At 44.5% G+C, this 24,965-nt stretch overlaps 1 protein-coding gene across 16 annotated transcripts in view; it reads left to right on the forward strand.

Moving 5' to 3' along the window:
- Positions 1-24,965, forward strand: part of ROBO2 (roundabout guidance receptor 2) — a 1,292,543-nt gene that overhangs the window by 1,108,843 nt on the left and 158,735 nt on the right. For all 16 annotated transcript variants that reach the window (XM_077294049.1, XM_077294050.1, XM_077294062.1 and 13 more), the window contains 2 exons: positions 12,255-12,379; positions 19,417-19,585. In XM_077294049.1, coding sequence (XP_077150164.1) covers positions 12,255-12,379; positions 19,417-19,585 — 294 coding nt within the window. The remainder of the gene's footprint in view (positions 1-12,254; positions 12,380-19,416; positions 19,586-24,965) is intronic.

Below are 24,965 nucleotides of genomic sequence, written 5' to 3' on the forward strand. Positions count from 1 at the left end.
CCTGCTGCTAGCAAACGGTGGCACTATATGGCAGTATGGACTAACTCAGTTAATTCAATGAGTAGCTGTGAAAGCAAAGCACTGTGCCCTGTTAGACTTCACAGAGGCACAGGCTAACTGCCCAAACAGAGAGCAGTTAGTGGTCACGCATGCACACAAAACTCCTCGCCAGAGGTGCCAGCATTCTAGGGGCTTATTTCAGCCAGGTCCCTGAATACATACAAACACAAACTCTTCGCCGGAGGTGCCAGCATTCTAGGGGCTTATTTCAGCCGGGTCCCTGAACACACTCATACAAGACCACACTGGCGCAAAGTACAAAAATGAAAGCAATACTAGCGCATGGCCGTGTGGCCATGCAAGCCTTATATAGCTGCAGCAAGTAAAAGACCTTCCTAGAAGGACCAATGAGAGGCTGCCATACCTGAGCATGTGACCCTAAATCTCCACTGAGAGATCTTGCCCTGGGCATGCTCAGTGTGTGCCAAGCAGGACTTAGTCCTAGCACCTACAGGACCTTCCTGAAAAGACCAATGGACTTAGCTGCAGTATCTGACCATGTGACCCTCGATCTCCACTAAGAGATCTTACTCTGGGCATGCTCAGAACGAGAAAAGCAGGACTTAGTCCCAGAAGCGTCTGCTCGCCGCTGCCCAGCACTGACTTCAATGGCAGAAGCAGGAAAGGCAGCAGTAACTCTTTGTACAGAGTCAGACTGAGCGAGATGCTGGGACCAACATCTCCGCTGAGCAGGCTCCACTGTGGCAGGAGAAGAATGGGAGACTGCAACGGAGATGGCCCGAGATTCACCCTGTGCAGAGGCGGGAACTCGACCCCTAACATATATAGGAACATAACACTCAGGTCAACTGAGCATTCCTGTGTAGTGTTGAGCGATACCTTCCGATATTTGAAAGTATCAGTATCGGATTGGATCGGCCGATATCCAAAAAATATCGGATATCGCCGATACCGATACCTGATACCAATACAAGTCAATGGGACACAAATATCGGAAGTGATCCTGGATGGTTCCCAGGGTCTGAAGGAGAGGAAACTCTCCTTCAGGCCCTGGGATCCATATTAATGTAAAAAATAAAGAATAAAAATAAAAAATATGGAAATACTCACCCTCGGACAAGCCCTGGCTGTCACCGCTGCAAGCGTCTGCCTCTGTTCCTAAGAATGCAGAGTGAAGGACCTTCGATGACGTCGCGGCTTGTGATTGGTCGTGTGACCGCTCACGCGACCAATCACAAGCCGCGACGTCATCGCAGGTCCTACACTCACTGCATTCTTAGGAACGGAGGCTGCCGGTTGCACGGCTGAGGTCCGGGTCCATCGGAAGGGTGAGTATATCCATATTTTTTTTTTTATTCTTTATTTTTTACATGAATATGGATCCCAGGGCCTGAAGGAGAGTCTCCTCTCCTCCAGACCCTGGGAACCATACGCACCGCACATGCCTGGGAACTTAAAGGAACTTCCGATTCCGATTTCCGATATCACAAAAATATCGGAACTCAGTATCGGAATTCCGATACAGCGAATATCGGCCAATACCCGATATTTGCAGTATCGGAATGCTCAACACTATTCCTGTGTTCTCTATGAAAGAGCTGCTGCCAGAAATGTCTGGCAGAATTTATTCCCATCTCCTCAACCAAAGGATTAGGCAATAGAATTCCAGCTGCCTGATCCTTAACTTGTGCGGGAGAGAGTTGGAAGACCCTCATGCCTATTAGATGATTGGCTAATCTCCTCAAATTTGGTGAGATCAGCCAAAATGGATTGGCCAACAGTCTAATGTGTATGGTGAGTTCCTGGCTCTTCCTTGGGATTATCTGTCTGGAGAGTCATGAAGTTTAGCACCTGGTCCATTGGTTCTTTGGGAGATAAACCTCGATTAAAAAGTTTCTGGCAGAGACTTTCTCCTCTCTACTCTTTGAAATATGTAAATGTTCAGCTGATCTGAAAGTTCATGTGTATGGGGTAGCGGGGAGATAGAAAGCTGAATTTCTTCTTGCTTATTTCCTCTTGTGCCAGAAATAGCAGAGCGAAGAGCCAGTTTTTGCTGGTGAGAGAGAACAATGAAGCCATCAGATTCCAGTTCTTGTTTTCTTTATGATTGGGCAGAATATATGTGAGTAATCCAGCCAAGATGTTATGAAGGAGAAGACAGTGCAACCCTGCCTACGGAGCTGCCTTCAGCTTTGCCTTGGGCATGATTGGTCTAAAGAATACACATAAATAATTACAATGGGAAATTACTTTTTTCATTGGCATTTCCCTGTAATGTGGAATGTGTCCGAATAAACAGCGGTTACGTCACGTACAACAAGTCCTTAACATTCAGTGATTTTTGTAGATATTTTGACAATCATCTTTAAAGGGAACCTATCACCCCGTTTTTTTCGGTATGAGATAAAAATACTGTTAAATAGGGCCTGAGCTGTGCATTACAATAGTGTAGTTTGTGGACCCCGATTCCCCACCTATGCTGCCGAAATACGTTACCAAAGTAGTCATTTTCGCCTGTCAATCAGGCTGGTCAGGTCGGATGGGCGTGGCTTCTTCCCCCAGATATTGCGTAGTTTTCCGTTGGTGGCGTAGTGGTGTGCGCATGTCCAAGGTCCCCAATCCTGCACGGGGGGGTGAAAATAGCAGCGATGTCCGTTATTCCATTGGTGGTCGGTGGGCGCGGCCATCTTCCTTTGGCCGCGCGTGCGCAGAAGCGGCGCTTTGCTGGCCGCGGCTTCAGGAAAATGGCCGCGGGATGCCGCGCGTGCGCAGATGGAGATCGCGGCGGCCATTTTCCTGAAGCCGCGGCCAGCAGAGCGCCGCTTCTGCGCACGCGCGGCCAAAGGAAGATGGCCGCGCCCACCGACCACCACTGGAATAACGGACATCGCTGCTATTTTCATCCCCCCGTGCAGGATTGGGGACGTTGGACATGCGCACACCACTACGCCACCAACGGAAAACTACGCAATATCTGGGGGAAGAAGCCACGCCCATCCGACCTGACCAGCCTGATTGACAGGCGAAAATGACTACTTTGGTAACGTATTTCGGCAGCATAGGTGGGGAATCGGGGTCCACAAACTACACTATTGTAATGCACAGCTCAGGCCATATTTAACAGTATTTTTATCTCATACCGAAAAAAACGGGGTGATAGGTTCCCTTTAACCACGAAGAGTTGCGTATTAAACTGTCAGAAGTTGGGGGAAGATCCACTTCACCATGAACCCTTCGTATAGAAAAATGAAACTTTATGAAATTTCTTTACTGCTTATTAAACCATGCTAAAGGAGAAAAGAGTTCCCCTATGGATGCAGCCTAAGAAAACATTGTCATTAATGTCTACGTTGAAAGGATTTTGCAATTAAGCATCCTGTCCAAAGGTCGGCAGTGGAATCGTTTGCCTTTCTGAATAAAATATGACTGGAAAAGGGCTTTGGAAAATGTATTTGTTTTAAGCCCTTCAGCCCCAGGCACATATGTTCCACTATGAATTAAATATTTCATCTAGTATAAGGAAAACTTTGGATGATAAATCTAAGTTCTGTATACTCAGATGGAAATGGACACTCCATTGCAAACAACAGATGCAAATTTCTAATATGACCCGAAAGCATAAAAAAGAGTTTTCCAATCATTTTGAAAAACAAAAAAAGTCATCCTCTGGTTTGTTTCCGATCAGAAACTGTGAAAGGATGAGACCTGATGTAATAAATCAGAATATGTACAGAGGTAGCAGCCACCAACTAGATGGCCATGCTCGCCAGGTTGACCGCATAGCTCACCGTTCATTCTAAGCAAATGAGAACAGCAACAATACGCAAATAACACATCGTTATGTTGGTAACTGCTACATCCGCAAGTATAATGATGATATTTCACTGCATAATCTAATTCTCCATATAAAATCTACGGGTCTAGTAATAGTTGTGCTATGGTTTCATCAGGGCTGGTCTGATAACGGATGATGTCTTGTGTGGTATCACTATTGGTGCCCTCTCCTTATGTTTTACAATGTGAATCAGTAACCATAACATATAGAATCTGATTTCTAGTACCATGTACTTTACATCCCAAATAATGATGGCATGTGCTAAATAACACTTTCATACAGTTGCCTAAATACCAATGTTACACAGAGCTATTACCACCACCATATACTCTAAAAAAAATCACATGTAGTGAATTATTATCAACAATATGCCATAGTGTATAATGGAGAGCAGCATGCAATGAACGAACAGCAACATACATGAAGTAACTGAATAAATAAATAATAAATAATACTGCTACACAGTGCATAAATAATACTGCTACACAGTGTCTAAATAATACTGCTACACAGTGTCTAAATAATACTGCTATGCGGTGTCTAAATAAGACTGCTACACAGTGAATAAATAATACAGCTACAGTGTCTAAATAATGCTACTCAGTGTCTTAATAATACTGCTGCAGTGTCTAAATAATACTGCTACACAGTGTCTAAAGAATACTGCTACACAGTGACTAAATAATACTGCTACACAGTGTCTAAAGAATACTGCTACACAGTGTCTAAAGAATACTGCTACACGGTATCTAAATAATACTGCTACACAGAGTCTAAATAATACTGCTACAGTGTCTAAATAATACTGCTACACAGTGTCTAAATAATACTGCTACACAGTGTCTAAATAATGCTACACAGTGTCTAAATAATACTGCTTCACAGTGTCTAAATAATACTGATACACGGTATCTAAATAATGCTACACAGTGTCTAAATAATACTGCTTCAGTGTCTAAATAATACTGCTACACAGTGTCTAAATAATACTGCTACACAGTGTCTAAATAATGCTACACAGTGTCTAAATAATGCTACACAGTGTCTAAATAATACTGCTTCAGTGTCTAAATAATACTGCTACACAGTGTCTAAATAATACTGCTACACAGTGTCTAAACATTACTGCTGTACAGTATCTAAATTACCTTGTTGTACAATGTCTAAGTAATACAACTATACAATGTCTAAATAAAACTATCCAGTAGTACTAATTTCTAAATATCACTACTATACAATGTCTAATTGTAGTCCTAAACAATATATAAGTAACATTGGATTACAATGTGTTAGTAATACTACTATACCGTGTCTAAATAATATTACTTTACAATATCTAAACATTACTATTATACTATGGTTATACAATACTGCTGTACATCTTAAATACTGTTTATATGGTACTGATGTACAGTGTTGAAATAATATTGCTTTTCAATGTTTATCTAATACTATTATACAATATCTAAATAATACTGCTATAATGTGCTTAAATAATACGGCTGTATAAATATTTCTACAAATCCTGGTGGTCTCAAGCCTCGGGTGCAGGCTCCTCTATCATACACAGATACCAGTGATATAAATGGCACATGTTCACTGTGAGGATAAAAAAACTGTACATTAGTGCCCTGGAGTTTCAAGTTGTGACTCTGTCATGATACCCCTTATCGGATGCAAGTAGATGTGGCCATTTTCAGTGTGCAGACTGTCAGGTTAGTCATAAAGGATAGTCCAGCTGAGTTCAGATTTCATGTTCCAGAAGACAGCAAGGGGGACTCTCCGTATAAATTCTCATAATGTAACCTACGGCTCACCCCCCACTGTGCTGCCCTGGGCATACTCTGCTCTGTCTGATGAAAGGCTCAGGTCCAACACACTGGTATACATAAAATCCCCTATGGTGCCGAGTCTGCCATGGATCAATAAAGCTTGTACCAACTGATTTCACCTGCAGTTTGGAGCGCTGACCCATTTAAAGCAATACATGTCCATTGTGTTCACAGATTAACGAGAGCGCTCTACAATCCTACAATCTCTTGGCTCTAATTGAGAAAGGTCCTTCGGGTGAGGCCACCTCTATTACCCACAAATGCCCTAAGAGAACATATAAGAAGGGTCTGCAATTCATGTCCCCTTCTATGTAAACTCATCTGCATGTCTGCTGCTAACTAGGGATGTATCGCGCTACATCCGCCTGATCACATTTTTCTTACAATGTTTATCCTTTTGAAAGATAAATGGATTAAGAGATTGTAACGAGGCTTTTTAAGGCTCCTAATAACTGTCCCATGCTTGGTTATTGATTATCACGTCCGCCTCACATGTTGACAGACACTATTTTAATTCTCTTTTGTATAAGGTCAGGTTGCCAATCCATCACTTTATGCTTCTGACAGTGACAAATTTTCACCAAAGCAGAAAACCTTTTGTAGAGCCGCGTGTAGCGCCCTGTTTAATACATTAATAATGGTGATATATTATTTACTTCTCCTAAAATATTTATCAGACATGACAAAACATATACATGTTGTGAAAGGCTCGTCAAATAGCGAGTCTTTCTATTAGATGGTTCCCTACTAGGCTAAGAGCTTTGTCATTTCAGAAATGCTGTTATTGTATCAGAACAAGGTAAAGTACGGTAAATGCTTTTTTTGTTAGGATAAAAAAAAACTTAAAAAGTAGCAAAAACAAAGGAAAATAAATCTAAAAATGAATAATAGTATTAAGTAGAAATTCATAATTGGGTGGTAAATCTCAAATATACACCAAATATTAGCAATAAAAGATACATTGTAATTCCGTAAAGGGGTCATAAAGGGGTTGCTTGGGAGGAAAACTCTATCTATTTATGAGTGATCAGAAGAACTGTCCCAGAGCAGATGCTTCTCTATATGATATCCCTGTATCCTAATAGGCCATATGGATAGCAGTAACATTATTGTAATATCGATTCTACCTTAACATTGTTGTCCTTTTTTAGACACCCAATTTTCACATGAATGCTCTATCTGTGTCTTTCATAGATTGAACACTTACCCATAATAGATTATGAAGCTGTTCACATGTCCATTCTATTCCTCGGCCCACTATATGTTACAAAAAAAAAAAAAAAAGACAGAGACATCTATTTTTTTATCGAATTTGTGGATCTAACTAAAGTGAATTGATCCATTAAAAAAACAGATATGACTCGGATGTCGCCTTTGTGTCATTTGAGTGCTGACATATTTTACTGTTTAATGAGTATTAATTTTTTTTTTTTCTTGAATTATCTTGTATTGTGCCATCTCGCCAGGTCATGCAACACTATCTGCTTGAATCTATCTAGTCTATTTTCACTATTTTTTTTACACACACACACACACACATATACAGTGGGGCAAAAAAGTATTTAGTCAGTCAGCAATAGTGCAAGTTCCACCACTTAAAAAGATGAGAGGCGTCTGTAATTTACATCATAGGTAGACCTCAACTATGGGAGACAAACTGAGACAAAAAAAATCCAGAAAATCACATTGTCTGTTTTTTTAACATTTTATTTGCATATTATGGTGGAAAATAAGTATTTGGTCAGAAACAAACAATCAAGATTTCTGGCTCTCACAGACCTGTAACTTGTTATTTAAGAGTCTCCTCTTTCCTCCACTCATTACCTGTAGTAATGGCACCTGTTTAAACTTGTTATCAGTATAAAAAGACACCTGTGCACACCCTCAAACAGTCTGACTCCAAACTCCACTATGGTGAAGACCAAAGAGCTGTCAAAGGACACCAGAAACAAAATTGTAGCCCTGCACCAGGCTGGGAAGACTGAATCTGCAATAGCCAACCAGCTTGGAGAGAAGAAATCAACAGTGGGAGCAATAATTAGAAAATGGAAGACATACAAGACCACTGATAATCTCCCTCGATCTGGGGTTCCACGCAAAATCCCACCCCGTGGGGTCAGAATGATCACAAGAACGGTGAGCAAAAATCCCAGAACCACGCGGGGGGACCTAGTGAATGAACTGCAGAGAGCTGGGACCAATGTAACAAGGCCTACCATAAGTAACACACTACGCCACCATGTCCCACTCCTTAAGCCAGTACATGTCCGGGCCCGTCTGAAGTTTGCTAGAGAGCATTTGGATGATTCAGAGGAGTTTTGGGAGAATGTCCTATGGTCTGATGAAACCAAACTGGAACTGTTTGGTAGAAACACAACTTGTCGTGTTTGGAGGAAAAAGAATACTGAGTTGCATCCATCAAACACCATACCTACTGTAAAGCATGGTGGTGGAAACATCATGCTTTGGGGCTGTTTCTCTGCAAAGGGGCCAGGACGACTGATCCGGGTACATGAAAGAATGAATGGGGCCATGTATCGTGAGATTTTGAGTGCAAACCTCCTTCCATCAGCAAGGGAATTGAAGATGAAACGTGGCTGGGTCTTTCAACATGACAAGGATCCAAAGCACACCGCCAGGGCAACGAAGGAGTTGCTTCGTAAGAAGCATTTCAAGGTCCTGGAGTGGCCTAGCCAGTCTCCAGATCTCAACCCTATAGAAAACCTTTGGAGGGAGTTGAAAGTCCGTGTTGCCAAGCGAAAAGCCAAAAACATCACTGCTCTAGAGGAGATCTGCATGGAGGAATGGGCCAACATACCAACAACAGTGTGTGGCAACCTTGTGAAAACTTACAGAAAACGTTTGACCTCTGTCATTGCCAACAAAGGATATATTACAAAGTATTGAGATGAAATTTTGTTTCTGACCAAATACTTATTTTCCACCATAATATGCAAATAAAATGATAAAAAAACAGACAATGTGATTTTCTGGATTTTTTTTTCTCAGTTTGTCTCCCATGGTTGAGGTCTACCTATGATGTAAATTACAGACGCCTCTCATCTTTTTAAGTGGTAGAACTTGCACTATTGCTGAATGACTAAATACTTTTTTGCCCCACTGTGTATATATATATATATATATATATATATATATATATATATATATATATATATATATCTACTATATAATTGTCTAAGGGTCACTTCCGTCTGTCCTTCTGTCTGTAACGGTTATTCGTTCGCTGATTGGTCTCGCCAGCTGCCTGTCATGGCTGCCGCGACCAATCAGCGACGCGCACAGTCCGGAAAAAAATGGCCGCTCTTTACTCCCCGCACTCACTGCCCGGCGCCTGCATACACCCCTCCGCTCACCGCTCACACAGGGTTAATGCCGGTGGTAACGGACCGCGTTATGCCGCGGGTAACGCACTCCGTTACTGCTGCTATTAATCCTGTGTGACCAAGTTTTTTACTATTGATGCAGCCTATGCAGCACCAGTAGTAAAAACATCTAATGTTAAAAATAATTTAAAAAAAAAAATGATTATATACTCATCTACACCGCCTTTCCCGCTCCTCGCAATGCAACCGGCACGTTCCGGTCGCACGGATGGTCTGGCAGAAGGACCTGCCATGATGTCACGGTCATGTGACTGCAACGTCATCACAAGTCCTGTGCGCCTGCGCGGAAAGGACCTGCCGTGACGTCACGGTCATCTGACCGCGACACGGTCACGTGACCGAGACGTCATCACACCCTGGGACCGGAAGATGCCGCCTGCACCCCACACAGGCAACGGCGACAGAGCTACAACGCGCCTGCGGAAGGTAAGTATATGTTTATTTTTTATTTTTTTAACCTGTGTCATACGTGGCTGGGCAATATACTACATGGGCTGTGCAATATACTACGTGGCTCTGTGCTGTATACTATGTCACTGGGCAATATACAATGTAACTGGGCAATCTACTACGTGGCTGGACAATATACTACGTGGCTGGGCAATATACTACGTGGCTGAGCAATCTACTACGTGGCTGGGCAATATACTACGTGGCTGGGCAATATACTACGTGGACATACATATTCTAGAATACCCGATGCGTTAGAATCGGGCAACCATCTAGTATATATATATATATATATATATATATATATATATATATATATATACATATATATATATTTTTTTTTTTTGACCAATAAACTGGATAAATGCAATCAAGTAGTGTTGCATGCCCTGTCTTAATAATGGGCCTCATTCAGATGTCTTTCTTTTTTCTTTTTTTTTGAGGGGGGGGGGGGGGATATGTACACTGTGTCATGTAAAATGTTTGGGCACCCCTGGTAGAAATTACTGTTATTGTGAACAGTTAAGCAAGTTGAAGATAAAACAATCTCTAAAAAGGCCTAAAGTCAATGTAAAGTTAAAGATGACACACTCCCTTTCAATTTTAGGCAATATATATATATATATACACTCACCGGCCACTTTATTAGGTACACCATGCTAGTAACGGGTTGGACCCCTTTTGCCTTCATATATATGTATATATATATATATATATATATATATATATATATATATATATATATATATATATATATATATATATATATATACAGTTTATATGTGTATTTCTTTCGAGCCTCGTGTGACCAGAGCACAATGGACATATATTTGCTGGCCTGGGAGAAATCCTGGCTCCCATCCCCCAGTTCCCTGTGAATTTGCAATCAAAAAACCCAATATATAAGGAAAAAATGTAGGAGGTTCATCAAAGCACCTAAAGTATATATTTGTAAATACATTTCTAGAACAATCAATTATTTGACCATAAGAGACAAGAATCTGTCCCACAATCACTAGATGGCTGGTTTTGAACACCCCTGATGGTGGCACAAGCCCTGGACCTCCATGGTCCTACTGAACCCAACTGAGACCTCTTTAGAGTTCTGCTTTAAATCTGGATTTGGAGAAGCAGAAAAGTCCAGGCCTTGTAGTCCTAAATGAAATGTGACAGTATTAAAGCTGTTTGCAGTCGTGTAATAAAATGTGACTATTACACCTGTCTGTAAATTTAAATTTAGCTATAGCATACAGCGCCCCCTTAATGATGGTTTTGAAAACATCCTGAAAAAAAATCCTTATTTTGGATAAATATAAAATAGAATAAAAAAATAGGTAAAAACCTGATCTTGATATTGGGCCATTCTGAGAGGCTGGCCAGTAGGCTAACGTTATCTATTGCTAGTGGCATCTCTCTTTCAAGAACAAAGCCTGTGATTGCCGCACATTAAATATTTCATTTTACAGGGATCCCTTAAGGTCATAAAAGCAGCAATATGTATAAAGTTCGTTAAGTAGAAAAAGTGAAAAGGCAAAAAAGAGAAAGCGATGGAGATCATTTGCATTCCACTCCTTTAGTCTAATAATACTTCCAAATGCTTCTTCATTATCTGGCGTTTTATCCAGACTCAGTGCTATTGTAGCGGCTCTAAAAATGAGGTGATTAACCTTGAGGTCTTTCATCCGCACATTTGAAAGCCCACCTCACACATGGCCTATGCTTTTTATTCATGTTGTACATGCTGATTTCCATATCGTCCCACTCACCCTGCGGGTATTAGCATAACAGTGCTTATGCATGACATTGATTGAAGCCTGTGCTAACCGAATGTAGCAAGGGAGCCGGGATACCAGACCATGGAAGGCAATTTGTCCAGCGTTGCCTTTATAGACTTATAATGGTGTGGTGGGGTGAAATCAGGGATGATGGTCACCATTTGTGGGTTTTATTAATTTCCTACCTATCAATAAACTATGGACTAAAAGCATCGATATCACAGTGATATACTGAGAAATTATACACAGAGAGCAAATTTAAGATTTAAATGGGTATTTCGATCTCCAAGATCCTATCCTTATATGTGGTAGGTGTAATAATATTAGCAAATACCTCCAATTAGAAATGTTGTGTACTTCTTCTGATTCTCTTACCTCATGTGCAGGGCATTGCCGTAGCTTCGGTATCCATGGGTACAACAGTTAGCTGTTATTGGTCATAACCATAGATACTACCGCAATGCCCTGCACATGGGGTAAGCGACATAGTGAATCAGAAGAACTATGCTACATTTCTAAATGGAGGTATTCGCTAATGTTATTAATATTACACCTGCTAGACATTGGGATGGGATCTTCATGGGAATATCCCTTTATCTCTATAAGGGTGCATTTTTGTGCATCAATAGGTTGACCTGCAGTCTCATGTCAAACCACAAAACCATGGGACAAACCCTGATCATTAGGTATCTGATGGCAAGAAATTCTATGTGATGAAGAATATATGTGGTCTTTTACCATTTTGGCAATAATGGGCAAACCTTTACATGGCTGGACAAATTACTCCAAACTTTAAGGGATGGCAGAAAAGAAGTTTAATGCAACTCTGCTCAAAAAGCTAAAGGCCAGTAGGAAACCTTGCATTTATGTAGATCATGTACATTTGTATCTTCAAGTCAAGAATTTTTCCCAACTGGATCATTTTCTATATCCGCAGCACCTCCTCAATTTGTGGTGAGACCGCGCGATCAGATCGTAGCTCAGGGACGGACTGTGACTTTCCCTTGTGAAACGAAAGGAAATCCTCAGCCTGCTGTCTTCTGGCAAAAGGAAGGAAGTCAGGTAAGGAGAGTGTCTTCACCGATTTGGTCAATATTGTACACTGCTCCCCTCACCATGAGTCTTAAGGAGGGCAAAAACATTATGCATGTTAGACTAATGGTGGATTTGGTGAAACCAGACAGCCACTATACATATTTGGCTTTCGTTTGGCAGATGAAGGGAACAATGGAAATATTCTTGATGTGAAAAATTTTTAGAAGGTGGACTGTAAAGCCAGAAGAACGGGAAAGACATGACATTGGTGCAACCTGTGCAGCTGCATAGAAGCCCAATAGGTTAGGCTAGGAGCTTACTGTGATCCTAAAAGCTGTTTCCTGCTATCAATTAGATTGTTCTTAAGGGTTGTAGCTAATAAATGTCATAACTTGCAATTACTAGTGGTAGTTAAAAAAAGCCCTCCTCTCATCAATTTTTTTATCCTCTTGATATTTTGCAGTCATCATATTATACAGCACTGTGCACTTACAATTGCTCACTTTGTCTTTCTACCCAGCTAATTCTCTTTTCCACTTTGTAACATCACGCGATTAACAACTAACTAGCTGAATCCTTCTTAGCTCTATGTAGAAACAGGAAGTCAATTTTCTTTGTATGAGTCATGAGTCACTGCAAAAGTCCCTATCAGGGGGAGGAGGGAGTAGATGTGTCAGGAGCTGAAGAGGGGAATGATTTATACAGGGACAAGAGATTTCTTGACTTTACATAAAGCAGATGAAAGAAAAGAATTAGAAGGCAAAATGAGCAATTGTAAGTACACACTGCCATAAAATATGATGACTGCAATATAGTAAGAGGATAAAAACTTTGATGGGAGAGCTTTTTATTATTATTAGTAGTAGTAGTAGTAGTAGTAGTAGTAGTATTTATATGACACCATTGAGTCCATGGTGCTGTACATGAGAAGTGGTTACATACAAAATAAAGATATCACTTAAAGTAAACTAACAATGATAGACTGGTGCAGATGGAGATGGAAACTGCCCTTGCGGGCTTACATTCTACAGGATGATGGAGTAGGTCGGGGGTTTGCAGTAGCTCCAGTGATGTTGAATTGGTAGCGTGATCATTGCAGGTTGTAAGCTTTCTTGATGAGGTGAGTTTTCAGGTTCCACCTGAAGGATCCAAATGTGGTGGATAATCGGACATTTTGGGGCACATAATTCCAGAGGATGGGCAAATGCAGGAGAAGACTTGGAGGCAATTGAGTGAGGAACAAATAAGTGTGGAGGAGAGAAGGAGGTCTTGTAAAGACTGAAGATTACATGAAGGAAAATAATGGGAGATTAGTTTGGAGATGTACGGAGGAGAAAGATTATGGATGGCTTTGTAGGTCAGTGTTATTAGTTTGAACTGGATATGCTGGGGAATTGGGAGCCGATGAAGGGATTTGCAAAGGTAGGAAGCGGAGAATTAGCGAGAAAAGAGATGAACTAGACAGGCAGCAAATTTAAGGACGAACTGAAGAGGTGCAAGAGTGTTTGCAGGTAGGCCACAGAGGAGGATGTTGTAGTAGTCGAGGAGTGGGATGATGAGGAAATATACAAGCATTTTAGTAGGTTAAAGGTTTAGGAAAGGATGAACTCTGGAAATATTTTTGAGCTGGAGGCAACAGGAGGTGGCAAGAGCTTGGATGTGTGGTTTGAAGGACAGGACGGAGTCCAAGGCAGCTGTTTTCCAGTACAAGGGGATAACGTGATGTCATTTATTGTGATTGATAAATCAGGTTGGGAAGATACATGAGATGAAGGAAAGAGAATGAGTGTCCATATTGAGATTGAGGAAGCGAGAGAAGGAGAATGTGGCTGATAGACACTCCAGGATTCTGGACAGCAGAGAGGTGGGACATTGAGTTGTAGCAGGCCAAGGGTATAGATGGAGAAAAGTAGGGGTCCGAGGACAGAGCCTTGAGGGACTCCAACAAACACAAGGGGGGACAAGGAAGTAATTAGGAGTGGGAGACTCTAAATGTGCGATTGGAAAGGTATGAGGAGATCCAGATTAGGGCAAGATCTTTGATGCCAAAGGAAGAGGAGGCACTGGTCAAATGTGTCAAAGGCAGAGAACAGGTCTAGAATGAGGAGCATGGATAATTGTCTGTTGGCTTTGGCTGTAAGTCGTTAGTAATTTTGGTCAGGGCAGTTTCAGTGAAATGGTGGGGACACAAGCCAGATTCTAAGTTGTCAAAGAGCGAGTTAGATGAGAGGTGGGGTGAAAGTTCAGCATAAACATGCTGCACAAGAAGTTTGGAAGGGAGTGGGAGCGACGATATGGGACAGTAACTGGACGTATCAGTTGGAATGAGGGATGGCTTTTTGAGGATAGGCATGATTGTGGCATGTTTGAAAGCAGAAGTGAAGGTACTAGATGTTAATGCTAGGTTGAAGAGATGAATTAGGGATGGGATAAGTGTGGTGGTGGGATGGGGTCAAGTGCACAAGTGTTGAGATGTGATTTGGAGATAAGATGAGTAAGCTCTTCCTGAGTGATGTTGGAGAAGAGATTAAATTATTTAAAAACAAACTGCAGAGAAAATGGGTTTTCCGAAACCGGAATAAAACATTTAAAGGTCGAGTGGCCTCTTGGAACTTTGTCTGGAATCCAGTTGCAGGACCACGTGTAATGCTCCTCTATCCACATTCTCCTCACAACTGCTCCAGTTTCCATTAATTGTGTATCCTCCATGAAAAGGTCTATACTTATATTCCTTTTCCATGTAAGAATCCCACTCTTTTCCCCAGATGAGTTGGTGATTTGGTTGCAAGCCCCAAATATTGTATCATTCCCATTAAATAAAAAATATAAATAAATGATTGAAAAGAAATGAAGAATGGCTCCAGGATCAGGAGTGAACAGGACAGTTTATCACGCACCTCAAAATACAACCTCCTGTAAGCATTTGGGGCAATGTCATTTTTTATCAAAACCCCCAAAAATCAATATGATTTTGTCGATTGTCATAGATTAATAACTTGTCCAGAGAGACAACATAATGGCTCTGGTGTAGGGGAAAATGAAGAATTGTCTAGCAAAAGAGACAAATTGGAGAGGGTATCAGAAGACGATGAATCTCGGTGATGACTGCCCTATTCTCCATTACTATTCTGCTATTATACGCAGTAGGTGGGGGATTTTATTGTACTGCTATTTAATGTACTGTATAGAAGGAGGACGAAATGGCTACTACTTCATAGACAGTAATCAGCCTTTTGTATTTATGACCCTAAAACTGATTCTATATATTAAATATCTGTCAGTAAGTATAACATGCAAAATGTTTAACGTGTAGTGCAGATACTAAACCCCAACTTTACTAATAATTTACAAAATGTATATATATTAAAAGTTTGTTAGCTCAATAAAGGGAGGACATTTTGTATGAGGCCAATAAATTATTATTAGTCACTCCAATAACTAAAAAAAGTAATGACACTACTGTGTATTAAAAAGATTCAATTTAAAGCGATTGCAGAAGGTTAGAAACCAACAGCGCCCCCCTTGTGCATAAGCTGTAAGTGGTATTACAGCTTATTTTCCTTAGGGTAGCTTATTTTAAAAGGAACCTGTGAAAAAAACTCCATCTTTATAATGGCGTTGTAATGTTTATTACATCCATACTGTTGTTTTAGAAATCTTGGTTTATGTTTTGCAGAAATTAATTGCCTTTATTGCATGCAGATGAGCCACAAGTGTAGTGGGTGAGCACTGCCCCTACAGCTCTGCTGCCTCTCTCAGCCTCATCCCCACCCGCTGCCTGCCTCCTATCAGTGATTGACAGGTCTTTCAGTGACTTACTTCTCCGACCCGAGATCTAGTGCAAACTCCTTCATTTCCCATTGCATTGTATGCACAATAAGGTCCTGATGAAGAAGACTTACAGATTGCACCAAACCCTGATGATCCCATTCATTAGAATAATCAGTGCAGGAATGAGCAGCTGGAGCGAAGAAGACCATCGTGGTCTGGTGCTATCTGCAAACTATTCAGATCATGCCAGACACCACCACTCTTCCACATCAAAACCTTACTGTGCACCTCGGGGAGTGACGGCACTTACACTAGATTTTGGGTGGTAGAGGCAGGTCACTTGTTTGAGGAGGAGGCAGGCATTGGGCGGGGATTAGGCGGAGAGAGGCAGCAGAGCTGTAAGTGCAGTGTCTGCCCACTGCACCTGCAGCTCATTTGCAGAGCAATTCAACAATAAATTTTAATTAAAACTTAAAATCAGACTTCTTAAATAAAGGTATCGATTTAATCAGCATTAAAGTGTCTTTACATGAAAAACATTAATTTAGGAGCTAAAAATCTGTTGACAAGTACCCTCAAACTCTTAGCCAATTTGCTCCATTCATATATCGTTGTTTTTTTTAGTACTTATTGAATAAAAAAAATCATGTTTTATGGGGTAGGTTTTCTGTGAGCACTGTAGATTGTCATATATAACACCAAACCCCAAAAAGTTGGGACGCTGTGTACAACGTAAAGAAAACAAAAATGTAAAATTGGGAATTTCTCCTAGCCATATGTCATTCCGAGCAAAATGTAGTACACTGATCAGAAGGTGAACGTTTAGGATTTTTTTGAATTTAATTTGAAAGAAATTAAATTGATGGAAGCAAAATGTCTCGATAAAGTTGGGACAGAGTGAAGAAAAAGCAGAAAAAGTAAGTGGTAACTAATGAAAAATGCCCAATGTTCATCTCCTGTGTTCTGCTGTGAATAAAATAAGGCTATAAGAGATTTCTCCAAATCATTGAATTCTCATTTTCTTTTCATTTTTCCTCTTATTACAACATTTTTGGAAATGGTGTTTTACTTCCTCTTACAGTGAAATAAAGGCACCTTACAGCTCTACTGCCTCTCACAGCCTATTCCCTGCCCACTGGCCACTGCTTCCAGTGATTGACAGGTCTCTCTTTTTTCAGTGACCTACTTCTCCTGCCTGTGATCTAGTGCAGGTGCTGTCATTGTCCAGACCGGTACATGTGCTATAAGGTCCTGATGAAGAAACTGTCAATGTCTGGCGCTATTTGTGCCACTTAGAGATTGTGATGATGCATTTAAAGGGGTAACTTGGGGCTTTAAAGTAGAAAATCAATATTTCCTCTACTGCACCTGTACGTAATATAATATTATGGCTCAGTCCCATTCACTTGGATAAGACGAAGCTGCACTGAACTGTAATACCGGGTATAAGCAATTCAAGAGTGATCCTATTAAACCGCAAAGTAAGACAGAAAACAAAGCCTTTAAAAGAAAATATATGACATAGTTATAGGGTCCTGTCCCCAGTGGGTTCCGTTTTTTTGCAGTAATATGGGGGAGTGAGGGCAGATACTGGGATGGCAGATACTCTGAGAAGGCTTCTTCCATTTGGTAGCATGCGTTAATGTTTATGGTAAGTGGCTGTGTAGTGGTCCACGTGAATCTTGTAAAGTGGACATCCATCACTTCATTACACGGAGAAGAGCTTCTAATTAACCTATCCCATTATTTGGAGGATTAAAGTCATTTAGCGTAATTGAATGATGTTAATACTCAATTGTATACTCGTCCATTGGTCTTATGTAACCGTGAAGCCTCGTAAGGGGAAGCTGAACTCTTTTGTTCGTAGCATCATATGATTATCAATTTTTTGGAAATGAATTAGAAAATTATTAGTTATTTAACACATGTCCTAGGCCTAAGGCTTATGGTGTACAATTTCAGGGTTATATTGAGGTGTAATACAGTGTTCATAGGAATGCATGGAGGTCTGAGGCTGTCTGTGAATGCTTCAAATCATCAACTGTTTGGAATAGATATAAATTAGATAGATAGCCTGATATGTAGCAGATGGATAGATAATAAATAGATAATAAAGATATAGATGATAGATAGATAATTGATAATAGATCAACAGATAATAGATAGATAATAGATAGATGATAGGTAGATAGATAATAGATAATGGATAGAAAATAAATAGATAAGTGATAGATAGATAGATAGATAGATAGATAGATAGATAGATAGATAGATAGATAGATAGATAGATAGTAGTGATGAGCGAATATACTCGTTACCCGAGATTTCTCGAGCATGCTCGGGGGTCCTCCGAGTATTTTTTAGAGCTCGGAGATTTAGTTTTTCTTGCCACAGCTGAATGATTTACATCTCTTAGCCAGCTTGACTACATGTGGGGATTCCCTAGCAACCAGGCAACCCCCACATGTACTTATGCTGGCTAACAGATGTAAATCATTCAGCTGTGGCAAGAAAAACTAAATCTACGAGCACTAAAAAATACTCGGAGGACACCCGAGCATGCTCGAGAAATCTCGGGTAACGAGTAAATTCGCTCATCACTAATAGAAAGATATTGGATAGATAGATAGATAGATAGATAGATAGATAGATAGATAGATAGATAGATAGATAGAGATAGATATAGATAGATACGGGATAGATAGGTAGATAGATAGATAGATAGATAGATAGATAGATAATACATACATATATATAGATAGAGATAGATAGATAATAGATAGATGATAGATAGATAGATAGATAGATAGATAGATAGATAGATAGATAGATAGATAGATAGATAGATAGATAGATAGATAGATAATACATACAGACAGACAGATAGATAGATAGATAGATAGATAGATAGATAGATAGATAGATAGATAGATAGATAGATAGATAGATAGATACGGGATAGATAGACAGATAGAATTAGATGAAGTCGATATTACACATTTTATGTTACAAATTAATAAATGAAACTTAGATAATTAATTCCAATTGCGCAGTTAATATGAAACATTTTCCCTTGATCAATAAATGAACCAAGAACAAGTAAAATTATCTTCCCACCAAATAAACATATGTTTCATCTTATGAGAACAAATGCAGTGCGGCAGATGCTGTTACACAAGTTATTACTTTCCAACAAATATTGATGTTTTCAATTACATTTATAGTTTGTCGTGTTCAGTGAACAGACTTTGCTTTCTCGGATAATTTTCTCTTTGTTTTTTTTTTTTTAATAGAATCTGCTTTTCCCAAATCAACCACAACCCAACAGTAGATATTCTGTGTCCCCAACTGGAGACCTAACCATCGCCAACATCCAACGTTCAGATGCCGGCTACTACATTTGCCAAGCCTTGACAATAGCTGGAAGCATATTGGCAAAAGCCCAGCTGGAAGTTACTGACGGTGAGTTTACATGGTTGCTGTCAATCTGTGAGCGTCCGTGACCTGTAAGAAAAAAAATCTCATCGAGTGCAGTATGTCCATTCCTGCCATCACTGCTGGAAATTATATGGTGGCTGCACATTATATACAGAACAGATTAAACTCTGTCAGCCTACTGTCCCTTAACATTTGGGGTCTTGTTTGGATAATTAATGCCAAATTACTGTTCCAACTTTGCTATTCTAGTCCATATAATAGATTATTTTCTTCTGTTGTGTTTTTGGACAGTTGGAGGATGAGGAGCCACGTAAAGAACAGTGGGGTGCAATCCAAGTTATAATGTGGCTGAGAACAGGAATAAAATGATCTTGATAATTTTACACAATTTTCTATTTATAATATTACAGTTAGTCTAGAGCCTAAATGTAATACCTGCCACCAGTAAGTGCCCCAGACCTCTGACCCTTCTAGTCTTAGTGCTATTACATATCCCTTTAAATGAGACATTGGGAACTACTTTTAAAGGATTAGTTGTAGAGTTGGTTCAAATCAATTTTCGTAGGACCCTCCATTGGTCACGTCAGTAATCTACGGCCACTACACAAGAGTTCTTAGAACCTTTTATTAGCTGATGGCCACCCAAGCCACTTTATTGCACTATTGCACCAAGCTGGCTAATCAAAAGAGGAGCCATGATGCTGGGAGATAGGGGGCGGATATCAGGGCTCCCGTCCAGCAGCCATAGATTACGGATGTGGTGAATGGACCGGGTCCTACAAATCGATTTCTGACAAATCTAATAGATTGGAATCAGAAAAAATGGTTTTATTCACACTGTAGTCTACAGCCTACGTCTACTATATGTCAGCTACTTTATACAGCCCATGGATGATGGTGCCGCTGCTTATTTATAAAAACTGATCCTTTTTTTTTCTAAGCAAATACAATATAAATTCCTTTATATCTATCTATTCAATATCTCACTTGTACAATGCTACAGACCTACTAATTATCCCAAAGGGATGAGTTGCCCTTAGAATATCTCAGTAATGCAGGCTCAGGTTTTGGGTCTGTAACGTCAGATACTCATATATTACAAGTCAGATTTTAAATATGCAAATTGTCTCTTCGGAGAGGAAGAGGACTACTGTAGCTCTCTAGTGACGCATATTGGAAGCAGCAATCTTAAGAGTCAATATCGACTCGTAACGAGCCTTACAATATGGCTAAGAATGCAAGCCAAACTAACGTCTCAATTTGCACACACAGTGTTTCAGGGTATTGCCCCTCATCAGAGCAAAGTATGAGGTCTGAATTGGCTAGGAAAGAGGCTCTGGACTGGAGTCTAAAGGGTAAGGATTCTCCTCATGGAGAGTGACAAGCCAGGACTCACCACCACCCTCTCTTATCCAGTTAACACCTGTTGCCCTCTTCCCTCACACTACCCCCCATTTAAAATTAACTTTTGCAGGGCAGAGGGTTAGCATTGTTTTTAGGCTCGTTTTATTGGGGTTATTTGGAAGGAGAATCAAGCCAACATCATTGACTCTTAGGCTATGTGCACACGTTGCGGATTCGTGTGTGGATTTTTCCGCACCGTTTTTGCAGAATCCGCAGGTAAAATGCACTGCGGATTACCTGCGGATTTACCACAGAATTCCTGCATTTTTTGTGTGGATTACACCTGTGTTTTTACACCTGCGGATTCCTATTGAGGAGCAGGTGTAAACCGCTGCGGAATCCGCACAAAGAATTGACATGCTGCGGAAAATACAACGCATCGTTTCCGCGCTGTATTTTCCGCACCATGGGCACCACGGATTTAATTTTCCATACGTTTACATGGTACTGTACAACGCATGGAAAACTGCTACGAATCCGCAGCGGCCAAACCGATGTGGATCCTCAGCAAAATCCGCAATGTGTGCACATAGCCTTAGAGCCCACTGTTCTGCTACATGCAAATATAACATTTTCCGCATTAATACATTTACCTATGCGTCTATCTAATATATAATTGCCTAGAATACTACTTCCTGCAATTTGTGCCAACTTCCGTGGCTTTGTCCGGAGCTAATGTCCGGAGATAAGTGACGTCACCAGTGTCCTACACCCAGGCAGAGCACAGGGGCCCCAGGCAGAGCACAGGGGCCCCAGGCAGCATATGGGGCCCCAGGCAGAGCACAGGGGCCCCAGGCAGTATATGGGGCCCCAGGCAGAGCACAGTGGCCCCAGGCAGAGCACAGGGGCCCCAGGCAGAACATGGGGCCCCAGGCAGAGCACAGGGGCCCCAGGCAGAGCACAGGGGCCCCAGGCAGAGCACAGGGGCCCCAGGCAGCATATGGGGCCCCAGGCAGAGCACAGGGGCCCCAGGCAGGGCACAGGGGCCCCAGGCAGCATATGGGGCCCCAAGCAGAGCACAGGGGCCCCAGGCAGCATATGGGGCCCCAGGCAGAGCACAGTGGTCCCAGGCAGAGCACAGGGGCCCCAGGCAGCATATGGGGCCCCAGGCAGAGCACAGTGGTCCCAGGCAGAGCACAGGGGCCCCAGGCAGCTTATGGGGCCCCAGGCAGAACACAGTGGCCCCAGGCAGAACATGAGGCCCCAGGCAGAGCACAGGGGCCCCAGGCAGCATATGGGGCCCCAGGCAGAGCACAGTGGCCCCAGGCAGAGCACACACCAAATCGGAGGCCGAGGGGCCCCGCCAACCAAATCGGAGGCCGAGGGGCCCCGCCAACCAAATCGGAGGCCGAGGAGCCCCGCCCACCAAATCGAAGGCCGAGCGGCCCCGCCCACCAAAGCGGAGGCCGAGGGACCCGGCCCCGCCCACCAAAGCGGAGGCTGAGGGGCCCCGACCACCACATCGGAGGCCGAGGGGCCCCGCCCACCAAATCGGAGGCCGAGGGGCCCCGCCCACCAAATCGGAGGCCGAGGGTCCCCGCCCACCAAATCAGAGGCCGAGGGTCCCCGCCCACCAAATCGGAGGCCGAGGGTCCCCGCCTACCAAATCGGAGGCCGAGGGTCCCCGCCTACCAAATCGGAGGCCGAGGGTCCCCGCCCACCAAATCGGAGGCTGAGGGGCCCCGCCCACCAAATCGGAGGCCGAGGGTCCCCGCCCACCAAATCGGAGGCCGAGGGGCCCCGCCCACCACATCGGAGGCCGAGGGTCCCCGCCCACCAAATCGGAGGCCGAGGGTCCCCGCCCACCAAATCGGAGGCCGAGGGTCCCCGCCCACCAAATCGAAGGTCGAGGGGCCCCGTCCACGAAAGCGGAGGCTGAGGGTCCCCACACACCAAATCGGAGGCAGAGGGACCCCGCCCACCAAATCGGAGGCCGAGGGGCCCCGCCCACCAAAGCGGAGGCCGAGGGTCCCCGACCACCAAATCGGAGGCCGAGGGTCCCTGCCCACCAAATCGGAGGCCGAGGGTCCCCGCCCACCAAATCGGAGGCCGAGGGTCCCCGCCCACAAAATCGGAGGCCGAGAGTCCCCGCCCACCAAATCAGAGGCCGAGGGGCCCCGCCAACCAAATCGGAGGCCGAGGGGCTTCGCCAACCAAATCGGAGGCCGAGGAGCCCCGCCCACCAAATCGGAGGCCGAGGGTCCCCGCCCACCAAATCGGAGGCTGAGGGGCCTCACCAACCAAATCGGAGGCCAAGGGGCCCCGCCCACCAAATCGGAGGCCGAGGGTCCCCGCCCACCAAATCGGAGGCCGAGGGGCCCCGCCAACCAAATCGGAGGCCGAGGGTCCCCGCCCACCAAATCGGAGGCCGAGGGTCCCCGCCCACCAAATCGGAGGCCGAGGGGCCCCGCCAACCAAATCGGAGGCCGAGGAGCCCCGCCCAACAAATCGGAGGCCGAGGGTCCCCGCCCACCAAATCGGAGGCCGAGGGGCCTCACCAACCAAATCGGAGGCCAAGGGGCCCCGCCCACCAAATCGGAGGCCGAGGGTCCCCGCCCACCAAATCGGAGGCCGAGGGGCCCCGCCAACCAAATCGGAGGCCGAGGAGCCCCGCCCAACAAATCGAAGGCCGAGCGGCCCCGCCCACCAAAGCGGAGGCCGAGGGGCCCGGCCCCGCCCACGAAAGCGGAGGCTGAGGGGCCCCGACCACCACATCGGTGGCCGAGGGGCCCTACCCACCAAATCGGAGGCCGAGGGGCCCCGCCCACCAAATCGGAGGCCGAGGGTCCCCGCCCTCCAAATCGGAGGTCGAGGGTCCCCGCCCACCAAATCGGAGGCCGAGGGTCCCCGCCCACCAAATCGCATGCCGAGGGGCCCCGCCTACCAAATCGGAGGCCGAGGGTCCCCGCCCACCGAATCGGAGGCCGAGGGTCCCCGCCCACCAAATCAGAGGCCGAGGGTCCCCGCCCACCAAATCGGAGGCCGAGAGTCCCCACCCACCAAATCGGAGGATAAGGGGCCCTGCCAACCAAATCGGAGGCCGAGGGGCCCCGCCAACCAAATCGGAGGCCGAGGAGCCCCGCCCAACAAATCGAAGGCCGAGCGGCCCCGCCCACGAAAGCGGAGGCCGAGGGGCCCGGCCCCGCCCACGAAAGCGGAGGCCGAGGGGCCCCGACCACCACATCGGAGGCCGAGGGGCCCTGCCCACCAAATCGGAGGCCGAGGGGCCCCGCCCACCAAATCGAAGGCCGAGGGTCCCCGCCCTCCAAATCGGAGGCCGAGGGTCCCCGCCCACCAAATCGGAGGCCGAGGGTCCCCGCCCACCAAATCGGAGGCCGAGGGGCCCCGCCCACCACATCGGAGGCCGATGGTCCCCGCCCACCAAATCGGAGGCCGAGGGTCCCCGCCCACCAAATCGGAGGCCGAGGGTCCCCGCCCACCAAATCGGAGGCCGAGGGGCCCCGCCCACCACATCGGAGGCCGATGGTCCCCGCCCACCAAATCGGAGGCCGAGGGTCCCCGCCCACCAAATCGGAGGCCGAGGGTCCCCGTCCAACAAATCGGAGGCCGAGGGTCCCCGCCCACCAAATCGGAGGCCGAGGGTGCACACCAACCAAATAGGAGGCCGAGGGGCCCCGCCCACCAAATCGAAGGCCGAGGGGCCCCGCCCACCAAAGCGGAGGCCGAGGGTCCCCGCCCACCAAATCGGAGGCCGAGGGTCCCCGCCCACCAAATCGGAGGATAAGGGGCCCCGCCCACCAAATCGGAGGCCGAGGTCCCCGCCCACCAAATCGGAGGCCGAGGGTCACCGCCCACCAAATCAGAGGCCGAGGGTCCCCACCCACCAAATTGGAGGCCGAGGGGCCCTACCAACCAAATCGGAGGCTGGGGAGCCCCGCCCACCAAATCGAAGGTCGAGGGGCCCCGCCCATGAAAGCGGAGGCCGAGGGTCCCCGCACACCAAATCGGAGGCAGAGGGACCCCGCCCACCAAATCGGAG

Source organism: Ranitomeya variabilis, chromosome 3 (genome assembly GCF_051348905.1).
Source record: "Ranitomeya variabilis isolate aRanVar5 chromosome 3, aRanVar5.hap1, whole genome shotgun sequence".
In the NCBI taxonomy this organism is placed as follows: Eukaryota; Metazoa; Chordata; class Amphibia; order Anura; family Dendrobatidae; genus Ranitomeya; species Ranitomeya variabilis.